The following is a 12,118-nucleotide window of genomic DNA, read 5'->3' on the forward strand; positions in this document are numbered from 1 at the left end:
CCCACTGGCTGTGAAATGTTTGCAACATTTTTCAAAATATCACCTTTTTAACAATATTAAAGGTCAGCATGGCTTTTACCAACCACGCTGTCTGAGTGCACACCATGTTGCACTGTCCTGTTGGTGTTTAATCTGTCGGTAAACACCGCAGTGATGGTGGACGGTCGGGAAGATGGAGCTGGCCTGGATGTTAAGGTCTTTACTTTTACCAGCTGGGAAAGTTGCAGTTGATGGTTGTGTTTTAAGTACAGATGAAAGCTTGTTGTATTGTTGTGTTTAGTTAATACTGTCTTAGAACAAACACTTGAGTGAGAAAAGAAAGACAAATGAAAATGATTGCATCCAGCAAACTTATTGCGCACATTTTTTCTTATTGAGCGATTAATCGACTTGTCGCTTACTGCGACAGGCCTAAGTTTAGGTGCTTATGGATAACTAGGTCATCTAGATCTTAATGGAATTTGAGTGGTATTTCCCTCTGTGGTTTTGTTAAAGTGGGGACAGAATAGGTCATTACCCCCTTGATTATAATGCATAATCTTATAACAATAAAAGCCAAATACAAAAACTGATGACACTAAACAAGAAAATTCTGGAGATGATTTTTTTGGTTTGTGTTTGAACACGTGTGCCTGAACATCTGTGCGTTTGGAGACTGGGACAAGAGGCTGGGAACCACTAAACTGGCCTATATTAGTATAAAATTTAGGAAATAGTCCAGAAAAAAAGCAAGAAGCCTGAAAAACGTTTACTTGGTCACCTAATGTGAGATTATCTAAAGTTAATGACTCGCTGCAGAGAACATGACAGATTAATCTCACAATACAGACCACTGAATGTGACTTTCTAGTTGCAGAATCTATTCTAGACATAATCTAAGTACCTACCTGTATCTGTTGAGGAGCTGCTGCTTTGTGTCCCCAGATCCTGGAAGAATAGACGTCCTCCTGCGCCGACCGCAGCACGGCCGTTGTTCTGTCCTATATCACTCTCTGCAACCGCAGCCTGGCCGCAGGTCAGCGCTCCATCATGATTCAGTTCAGACTTCTCGCAATTGTTATCCAAGTTGGACAGAATATTCAGGCCCATCATGATATCCTCTAACCACCTTTCAATCTGCTCATCGGTCTCCTCTGCGGCGCCCTGAGGCTGAGGGAGCAACTCTCGATCGCTGCTCTGGTTTAGGCTGTCGGAGCCGCTGGAGGATGGATCAAAACTGGAGCTGGAGTGGTTCGGTGTTTTGGGGGCGGTGGCGTTAAGAGGTCGACTGTTCTGGGTCTCTGTAGGAGGTTGGCCATCTGTAAGGCTTTTCTGTACAGCTTCCTGGTTGGAGCAGCCCTGTTAAAAGAGGTTTAAACAGTCATATGCACTTTGCTGCACAAGTTTAAATGGGCATTTACTTGTTACAGCCATTAAAAACACTAAAGGTAAAGTTCCCTGTAAAGGAGGAGTTACTGTTTTCCCTTTTTTCCCCATTTTCTGCCAAATAATTAAATGTTATTGCTCTAAATATACTGACATGCTTCAGTTTCATCCTTGCCTCATGCTGCTGGTTTTAGCCAGCATCACTTTTACTGCACGTCTCAGACACACAAACGGTCTAATATTCCTCTGGGAAAAAGTGGGTCTTTGCCTTTTTGTTTCACAAAATCTCACCTGCTGACAACTCTTTTTTTTTTTTACATATGAAATGTGGGACTGCAATGGCTCAGAGGGTTATAAATGTGAACAGTAGGAGAGTTAACTGAGTAAACAAGGGAGGCAACAAGACCGCAAGTTTTACCATGACTGATTATGAGGCTTACAGTTCTCTACATTGATATGTGTGAGGGATGTGCATGCAGTTCCACACTTATTCTGACTATATGATGATTTATAAAACATACAAGTACATACGGGGCATTTATTTTCATTGGGGTATTCTTAATGTAAAAAAAAATGTAGTTGTATTGTTCTCTGAAAAAGCCACAAATTATTTTAAAGACAAACCGTTCGGAGTGGGAAAATCAAATTTAAAAAAAAAACAAAGATTGGGATTTTTTGCTTCATAATTTAAAATAAATTTTTTTGTTTAAAAAAAAAATCTTATTTTTTTCAAATAAAAAAAAAAAAACCATCAATTTGTCTTTTTTATTGTTTTTATTGATCTTTTTACTTGTCTTCTTGGGCATTATAGGGGCAGAATGATGATCTGGCTACTGTGTTGTTTTTTTCCTAATTAAAATCAGGAACAATGATGAGCAAAAAAAGATTTTGTAAATTTTTTTGGTTTTTAATCTACAAAAATCCGCAATATCGAAGAATTGTGAGAGTCGGAATTTAAATCGAATCGGCACCCAAAAAATCGGAATTGAATTGGGACAAAAGCATATCTCACAGCCCTATTATTTTATGCATCAAATTCCTATAAACGTGTTAATAAATCGCTGCATTTCTCCTGCAAAATATTTGTAATCTCAAAAAATTTTTTTATTACTCCATTGTTATGATTTCGCTCACATTTTCTAATTATTATCATTGGCTCAGTAAGCCCAGATAAACATGTTTATTCCTGTGAATAACTTTTAACTATTTTGATTCCTAAATTATTTTACAAATGAGAAAAAACTTATAATAGTCAGTTTTACTCCCAGTGCAGATCAGCTAAACTAAAGTAAAAAAAAATAAGTAAAAAAGAAGGTTTAAGCCTCAATGAGATAAATCACAAGCTCAAATTTAAACCTGTCATTACTGTAGACAGATTCCACGTGTGACAACATGAATACGTGATGTGAAGTCTACAGAAACATCTGCCCCCCCCCCCCCCCCCCCCCCCATGTGCCAAGACTATTCAATGGTTAACTCAGTCTATCGTCGTCAGAACACATCCAAGTCAACACAACAACTTTGCAATCATCAACCTGTTTTGAGGAAGTATGAACAGAAAAGGCTTCATCTGCATCTTGCAAGGCTACAACCTCCCACATTTCTCCTTTAGTCCTCCTCTTCAGCTTCACCTGCAGAGACGAGAAAAAATACATTAAAAAACACACAGAAAACCTTTTCACATTAAAGTGTTTCCAGTCCGCATCAGAACTAAAAGCTTTTTAAAATAAAAACACAATAAATACATATAGAATATTTAAAAATGGAAAACAACACAAAGGGACTCGAATAAAAAGAACTGAAATGAAACATTGTTGTCTTACCTTGAAAGAAATCTTTGTCGTCTCCATCTGTAACATCTTGGCCAGGTTTTTCATTCCTGCCTTGGCGTGTAAATGCCTCCTGTCTTCACAGTTCGCTCTCTGTCTTCCTAACGTCTCATCTCTGCGGACATGTCTCAGCTGCTCTGCATGTCCTCCACCGTCCACGCTCTCATCCTCCCACTCCTGACTTTCATTAGTCGACACCCACAAGCTGTCTCCAGACCTGGGTGACTGCTGGGAAATGTTTTCCTCCTGAGATCTTGGGGAGCTGGGCTCTTTGCTGACCAAATCAGGGACAGATGTTGCACAATTGGACAACAGAGAGGACGATGCGGGATTTGTTGCACTACCAGAAAGCTGTCCTGCTGTAGATTCACCATTACTGGGAATGACTGGGCAAGCGGTGAGGCAAAACTGCTTGTCAGGTGTGACGTTCTGAGGTTGAAGAAGGGCAGAAGGTCTTTCGGCAGAGGACACTTTCTTTGGAATTGGAGGAGCTATTTGATCAGACAGAGAAGCCGAACTGCCGGACATTTCACCTGTTTTAACAGTCTGTGTGCCTACAGATACATTTATCTTCATTTCCAGGAGGTTATTACCTCGCTTTTCTGTCACCTCAGCCTGAACTTGAGCATCCTGCATTTTGACATTTTTTCTGCCATCTGCTTTCTGAATCCCATTCTCCCAAAAACTCCCGCTATTTCCCAGGAGCACGCCTTCCCTTTTCCTCCCCCCTTCCTTATGCCCTGCGACAAGGCCTGTGATTCCAAACTGGCGAGCTGCCGCCATCACATCATTCTGCTCTTTGCCTCCTTTGACTTCGAGCTCGCCGGAGTACAGGAGGCCGACAAGCTTCAGCAAGGTCTGAGCCGTTACCGCTCGAAGCTGAAGCCGGCGTTTCTGTCCACACGGGGGAGAAGGAGATGCAGACAGCTTCTGAAACAAGTAGGGGCTGAAAGCTGCAAGGATACAGCTGTGAGTCGGGACTGAGATATCTACATGAGAAAAAAATAGAAAAACAAATAATTACTCATATTCAATATTGTGCAAAAGTCTCGAGCCACCCCACTTATTTTCCTTTAATTTGTCTCCAAGAGGCCAAACGCTTGTAATCGTTTAAAGTGGTCTTGAGTGATACTTATCCAGAATTAGTCAAGTTAAATGCATAGACTGTATATAAAGAGATGGATGGAGCCTCCATGACGTCAGGTTTCTGAAGAGCTGAATTGAAGCTCGGTGGGCGGTTCCTACCATCACCATCTTGGCAGAGGCATGCGTGTCGTCTATCCCGCAAAATACAAATATGGGCAAGAGGTGGAGCTGAGAGGGGGGGCAGTATCAATCATCTTGTGGATAATACATATTGAGCAAACTCCAAGCTGCCTGTAGCGAAGAGCTAACCCAGAAATAACAGGAGCTAACCAGCTAACAGAGGTAAGCGGGCTAAAGCTAAGTCACTTTGTTAACTGGCTAAAAACTGCGGTTGTTCTACGTTCTTCTTACTTGAAGCGGGAGGTTGGGTACCTGTCAATCAAAAGGACCCCCCCCCCCCCCCCCTAAATTTGCCAAACTACGAGATTAAGGGTGAGTTAGAAAAAATTCACTCCCCCCACAGTTGTCATGAAGGTAAACCTGACCTATTAAACCTAAAATGGATTCTTGAACCAGGCTGTAAACATGTTTATTTCTGCCGTGAAGTTGAATGTTTTTTAACATGGGAGTCTATGGAGATTTGCTCTGTTTTGGAGCCAGGCCCTAGCGGATGAAGGGGGAACTACAGTTTAATGCACTTCTGCATAGGTTTCAATTTTAACCACTGGAGGCCCCGTACATTTTCATATATGGTCTATGGTTAAATGTCACCTCTTCGGTGTCTGATCATTCACTTTTCCAGCAACTGTGTCCTAAAGGTCTCTAGAACAAAACTAAAAATATTTTTCAGAAAGATATTTTTCCAACACAGCACTTAAAATATCACAAATACAAGATGTGATCAGACCAATCCCTCATTTAAAAGCCCACATAAGTGCCCCTGAAGACTACTTAAAGAAATTGCATTTAATCTCATCTAAAGATGCTTAATAATTGGCACAAAATGTTGATTTTAAATAATATACTAGTCTACAAACTCTGATGTTGTCACACATATTTAGTTTCCATTTGTTTGCACTCACATCTAGTACTTTCTGACACTATATTGTATACATGTTGAAGAGAATAATGTTGTTTTTCCACTGTTATGCATTTCCTGGACCTTAAATTAATTTTAGGTCACGTTTTTTTTTTTTTTTTGTGATTAATGAATGTTTTTGTGGTTTCACCTTCAGTTTGCAGCAGGGTATCACAGAACTGGGCGCTGTTTTGTTGTTTTTGCAGCTCTCCAAGAAGCTGCATCTCATATCCGGGCCACCAGAACTTCTGCATGTCCACATAAACGCTAAATGCAATAAAATAAATAAATAAGAATAAAAAAATAATAATAAAAAAAAATAAAAAAGTTTCACAAGTTTCTGGTTGTGATGCAATAACATGTAACATGCTGTTTCTATATAGGAAAAAATAGACAACGAAGAATAAATGTTTTTGAAACTTTAAAACATTTAGTGATCATGTTAAAGTTTTTAAAGAGCGCGTGCGATGTGCTTAGGACTGATGACACGTGGATGAGCAAAACCGTTCACAAGCTGTACTTCTGTCAGCGAAATTTTAAGGGGTATTTTAACGCCCACACTTCTGTATAGTCTTATATATTCATTATATTATTCTAGCTATTAAAAATTCACCCTTTTGAGGAGTAATTTAAATATTTTCTGCTGAAATGAGACGATAACTACAACTTGTGTTGCTAGCATGTTGTGACTAGCTAGCTAAAGAGCAAGCATGTCAACTAAAAATAAAAATCTCAAACATTTTAAACAATTACTCTGTTTAAGGAGTAGCTTGGTTGTGTATTCGTTTAAGTTAAAGTTTAATTTCATTAACTGCATTGTGCCATGTCAACCAACTTCACATTGCCTGGACAAATACGGAGGTTTAGCATCTCAGATACTCACCAATAACTTTTTATTGAACGTGTTTAGATCCACGAAGCAATTATATTCCATTTATCAAACTTTTTCCCCTGAACCTGAAGTTAAACGGCGAAACATAATTTAAAAAAAAAAAAAAAAGAAAAGAAAAGAAAGAAAATAGCAAACGTGTCTAGATTTGATCCGTACCGCCTCACATGCATCTAAACTGGAGCGCATGCCGCTTTACTAGTGATGTAGCGACACCCAATGGCCGCTCGGTGGAACTACAACATGCAAGGAAAGTATTTCTGCGACTGACACCAGACTTTTTAAAACAATAAAACCAACACAAGGCAAAGGCGCCAAAGATTTTCTCTTTTTATTATTAAAAACATTATTGCTAGTTACATAATTAATTCATAAATGAGAATGTGCAACTTTAAGAGCCAAGGCAAAGAAGTTAAGGTGTAGTCCACAATCTGTTTCACTTACTGAACTATTAACTGCTGAGATGAAGGCTTGTTTCCAGCTTTTTTTTTTTCTTTCAATCAAGACCCAAAGTGTATTTTAAACATAAAAAGTGATTGCAAATGCATTCACCCAGAGCACCCAAAATAATGAACCCCAAATCAACATAAAAAAGAAAATACATAAAACAATTAAAAATATTCTTTTGTGTATATATATTTATATATAGTTTAGATGTGCTTTTCTCTCTCCACTTTAATAGCAAATTCTGTTCAATGCCTCATCAAACAAATTAACATCTTTGCTCTCCTTTAAGTCAGTCCATATTCAAAGGCAACTTGTTTCATTTGGACAAATGAAGCTTTTTCCATGTTTTATGATGCCATGGTAACAAATGAAGGGATGAAAAATACACATATCATAGTGCCTCCTTTAATAAGCCATTCAGCATCAACATCTCAATCTGCACTAGGACATGTGGACAAAACCAAACAACAGAAACGTTAAAGAGTCCCCATAGCCTACCACCCAGATAGGCTGTGGGTGTATGAGGCGGTAAATTAAAGTTTTATAAAATTAAAAAAATATTTCCCAATAACAATAACAAACTCCTACATAAAAGTTCACATAAGTTCTCATGGAACCGGTTTCCATATAGAGTACTCCCCATGTGTATGTTCTGGAAAAAAAAAAAAAACACAATTTGACTGGTTTTGTCAAGCCATGCTGGACACATCTGTCAGACTCTTAAAAAGTGAGGCACTCCAGTTTGCACACTGATAAGAACAGTTTTCAAACACATTCATAAGGTTAAGATCCATGAGATACAGGAAAATGCACCTACTGAACCCACTGATGTCTCCAAAGGATTACTATATAAACAAAAAGATCAGTTTTAAAAGCAGACAGTTCTGTCTGTTCCAACAATAAGGAGACACATTGTTCGGCTTTATTTCTACATGTAGAATCCATGAATCCATTCCGAGACCTGCACCGAATTGTGCGTGTGGATCACAAACACAGAAAATTCAGCAACCTCCATGCATCTTGGTGATGGGCTGCTGCCAATGCAAATGGTGCACAAAAATAAACCAAGACAGTTGTCAGTGTAGCTGCTGAAAGTCTGTGTGACATGTTCTTGCATTCATTATTGGCAGTTGCAGCAGTATAGCAGTGGCATTTGGCACAGGTACATAACCAATGGTTCAGAGCAAAGCAAAACGGCATACAACAACTACCAAAACAGGAGGCAGAAGCTTTACACATATCTAATCAGACAGAAACAATCATTTTTAGTGGGAACAAATCATTCTTTGTAGTGTTTAACCATTAGAGAAAAACAAAAAAAATCAAAACACATTCCCTCAATTTCAGAGTCTCGTCATCATCAATGTAAAATTTCACCAGAAAGTCTCTTGCTCTGATCAAGACAAATCCCTCGATTAAACAACCTCTGATGCAGCCACCGCCTCTGTTTTCTGACAGAGTATTAGTGCTCTGCTGCTTGGCTGTGGTGTTGTTGAAAGGAGATACGGTGGTGTGGCCACCATATCCAAGTGGTCAGCAAGTTGCAGAGCATAGGGTGTCCACAGGGGAGTGATGATCCACATCAGTTTTTATTGATCAGCTGCAATGGAGGAATGTAACAGAACAGGAAGAGAAGCTGCGAGAGTGAAGAAGGACAAAGAAGTGGCGTAAAGGATGCAGTTTAAATCCCACTGCTAGTGTTGTGGTCCTCTGTGGTCAGTTCAGCAAGGGCAATAAGTGGGAGGAGGCTGTCGTTTAGTGATGCAGACTATCAGTTTTTCTGCAAGAAAAGAAGAGACACAAGTGTGGGAATTGAACACGTGGAGCAGTTGTTCTCACCAGAGGATGCAGAATAAATGGGATGAATAAAAATGCAATACAAAGTGGTGGTTGTGGGCAGCAACGTTATCACAAATTATGACCAAAAAAAAAAAAAATTTTTCAAAAAGAACAAGATGCATTAAAACTATTCACCAGCAGGGGGAGCAAAAGAACCGTTCAATACAAAATGGGATCTCACTGATAACAGTATTGGCTGTAAAAACACAAACACAGCTCTTACTACACAACTTAGACATTAGGCCATGCAGTGAGTTGAAAGGGGAAGCCAGTGGACACACATACCATGCGCTGACATGCATTGTGACAGTGGGAGTAGCCTAACCATCATATGAATCCATTAGAGGCAGTGAGGCCTGCCTCTCCCCATCCATCCCTCCCTGAGAGAAAGAAGACAAAGATAAAGACGGGAAGTGTAGGGTAGATTTTTAAGAGTCGTAGAGAAGAAGAAGAAGCCCAAAGGACGCACAGTGGAGGAGGGAGACGTCACATGGCAACATGAAGGTGAAGATGGAGATGATAAACATAAAAATGTGCAGAGGAAGAAGAGAGTGAAAAGAAAGAAGGGTTAAAAAAAATGTTAGTTCATGTTTAGTGACGAAAATGGCAGGTGAAAGATTGAGAACAGGATAGAAATCGGCTGCTGTGCTGTAACGAGACATGCAACAACATGCCGTCCGTGGGTGTGAGAACATTTAACGCAACAGTCCATTGGCTCACAATGACAAATCATTTCCACAAACTTCAGACGGGGTTCAGTGGAATTGTTTCACAGAAATGAAGCAGGTGGAAAGGGCTTGTGACCATTTCACCAACAGTCCTGAACCCCAAAAATTCCCTTGTGTTGAGAAAGAAAAATGTGCCGGATGCAAATGTTTTGCTTATTGCTGTTAAAAATGACAAAGTCCATTCTGTAGCTGCAAGAGGTGTTCAGAACTACGCCGTCAACTTGGATTTCTTTAAATGTGTGCAGTCATGCAGGTTTGTGTGTCTGATGGTGATACTGTTGTGTTCATGTTTACCTGTACTTCGTAATTTTCGTAAGAAGATTCGAGTGTTTTATCCAGAGTGTTCGTTCTACCTCTCTGGTCCAGTGTGGAGTTGGCATCTAAATGAGACGAGAAACGTGTTAAACCAGGAGGCACATCGTCACTTCTAATGTAAGGACCTTACAAAAATAGAAAACACTGCTTAAGTTAAGGGTTTATTGCTTATTTACATAAATGAATATATTTTTCATTAAAATTCAGATGTGAGGAGTGATCTGGTTTCACACTTGCCTGGTCCCAAATCATTCATTGGGATCATTTCCCGGTCATTTCCGCCACCTGCACATCGGAGACACATGAAAACAGTAAGTGTTAGTGTGACTCATGTTAAAATCACCTCCTACAACACACAATACAAGACTAAATTGACTAAATATTAGACTTACCATAATTTTTGGGTTCTAAGCCACTATTCTGTTTACACGACTTGAATCCTGCGGCTTAATTAAATGCAGCTGATGTATAGATTTTTACTCATTTTGCACTTTGTGCACACCCCCTCATCACGGAAAACAAAAAGAAATGCATATGATGCAGCCTTCCAGTTAAAGGCAAGCGACATGGCTGCTGAAGAAGGACATAGAGCTGCTGCACGCTTGGTGAAGGTGCGGCTTATATTCAGGTATGCTCAATAGGTCGAAATTATGGTAATAATTATCATTTTAAATTATTTTACCTTTGATTGGAAAATATGGGTGTGCATTTTACACATCTCTGTTAGATTCATTAGAGAGCAGTGATGCTGCCATGTGTTGGGTGAAGGAGCAGTTGTGACTTATTTGAAGAATGATATAAGCATTGATGACCATTTAATTCATAGAGGTTTAAGTTAAATGTTTAACTGAATTAGTTTGATGATTTAATGGTGAGAAAAAATTAATCTGTTCCAGAGTTTGACATATGTTAATGCGCGCAGAGACGTATATGATAACTTCATTTCCCACAAGGCATATGGGTCAGGAACGACTTTGTTTCTATGGTTTTTTTTTTTTTTTTTAGCACAAAAGGAAGGGTAATAATGAACAGAACAAGGTAAAGTTGAGTTGAAGATTTTTTCTGTACCTGTGCACCAAGAGTTCACTGAAACAGACGTTCAACCGCAAGCTAGAGTCGACGAGACTCATCTTTTTTTTTTATGCAGTTCACTTGCATTGCGATAACAGGAGCAGTTGAGGATGTCACCTCTGTTGCCAGCCTGGGGATGTGAATCCAGGTCTTCCAGACCCAAACCCACTTCTATAATCACTAAGCTAGTCCTACTGCCTTATGGTCCTTTTCCATCAGGATCAGCTTGTCTCAACTTAACTCACCTCAACTTGGTCTGTCAGGTTTTCCACCCGGCTTTTGTACCCGTTTAGAGATTTTTTTATAACTCCTCAGCCCAAGTTCTAAGCAAGCTGAGTCGGGTTGTGTGTGATGTCGCCAGACTGCATGCCACTATTGGTCAGGGGCGCGGCCAATCAGAGGCCAGGGTCAGGGAGTGACATCAGTGGAAGAGCGACTCAAACTTGCAAGTTGTTTACATTACATGACAAGCAACAAAAGTCTTTTCCATGGTCCAACACTGAGGTGGAGACATCTCTTTGCTTGGTTGCTGAGGAAAGGATAGAGGGAACTAGATGGAGCGACACAAAATGAAAAAATTAAGAAAAAAAAAATCTATCAAGAGCTCTACAACTCAATGGAGTCTGTTCCGGCAGGAGGGGTGTGAAGATATACTTTTGTTCAGATTCGATTCCGATTTTTTGGGTGCTGATTACATTTAAATTGCGATCCTCACAATTCTTCGAAAATGCTGATTTTTGTAGATTAAAAACCAAATGAATGTATAAAACTTTTTTTCCACGTCATTTTTCTTGATTTTAATTAAGGGGAAAAAAAAAAAAAAACACATCCACATCCACAATGGTTGGAGTGGATCAAACAGATGTGACTGGAAGTGGTTCCAACTCATGGATACTGGCGATAATGGAAGGTCGATTAATGATGACTCAACCACTTCTGTGTTGTAGAGTTTATGGGTGAATGGAAGGTGGATGTCACAGCGATTTCCCCCAAACCCCGCCCATTTTAGACCTGGTACTAATGGTAATGGAAAAGAAACAGGACCAAGCTGAGACAAGTTGAGGCAAGTTAAGTTGAGACAAGCTGATACTAAAGGAAAAGAGAGGAAAAGAGTGTGGATTGTTTTAAAAAACTTGACTCAAATTATCAGACAAAATAGAGGAAACTGAGTACAAAGTTTAGCATCTATGTAAATTTAAATAAATAAATAAATAAATATCCCGACCTTTTTCTATGAGCGGCAGAGTACTGTCTTCATGAGATCCATTGGACCTGCTGGTGTTACTGGGAGGGTTTAAGTTGACCATGAAGTCAGTCTTCTTCCAGCCATCCTTCTCCAAGGTGCGGCGCAGCTCTTTGTAGCCCCACACGGTTTGCAGCACCAGACCGGCTCCACGCACCTCACGCTCTGAACGGTTGCTGGTTTCCCCAAAAGACAATTCATTCAAAACTGCAGTTTCAGATAATTAAC

The 12,118-nt window shown here is 39.7% G+C and overlaps 1 protein-coding gene across 2 annotated transcripts in view; it reads right to left on the reverse strand.

Annotated features, from left to right (window-relative positions):
* Positions 1-6,638: 6,638 nt before the first annotated feature.
* The window catches only part of ctnnd1 (catenin (cadherin-associated protein), delta 1), a 29,497-nt gene continuing 24,017 nt past the window's right edge, over positions 6,639-12,118 (reverse strand). For both annotated transcript variants that reach the window (XM_079238354.1, XM_079238353.1), the window contains 4 exons: positions 11,873-12,066; positions 9,814-9,861; positions 9,556-9,641; positions 6,639-8,474 (listed from right to left, as the gene is read on the reverse strand). In XM_079238354.1, coding sequence (XP_079094480.1) covers positions 8,466-8,474; positions 9,556-9,641; positions 9,814-9,861; positions 11,873-12,066 — 337 coding nt within the window. In that variant the 3' untranslated portion in view covers positions 6,639-8,465. The remainder of the gene's footprint in view (positions 8,475-9,555; positions 9,642-9,813; positions 9,862-11,872; positions 12,067-12,118) is intronic.

Source organism: Telmatherina bonti (genome assembly GCF_933228915.1).
Source record: "Telmatherina bonti genome assembly, chromosome: 3".
NCBI lineage: Eukaryota > Metazoa > Chordata > Actinopteri > Atheriniformes > Telmatherinidae > Telmatherina > Telmatherina bonti.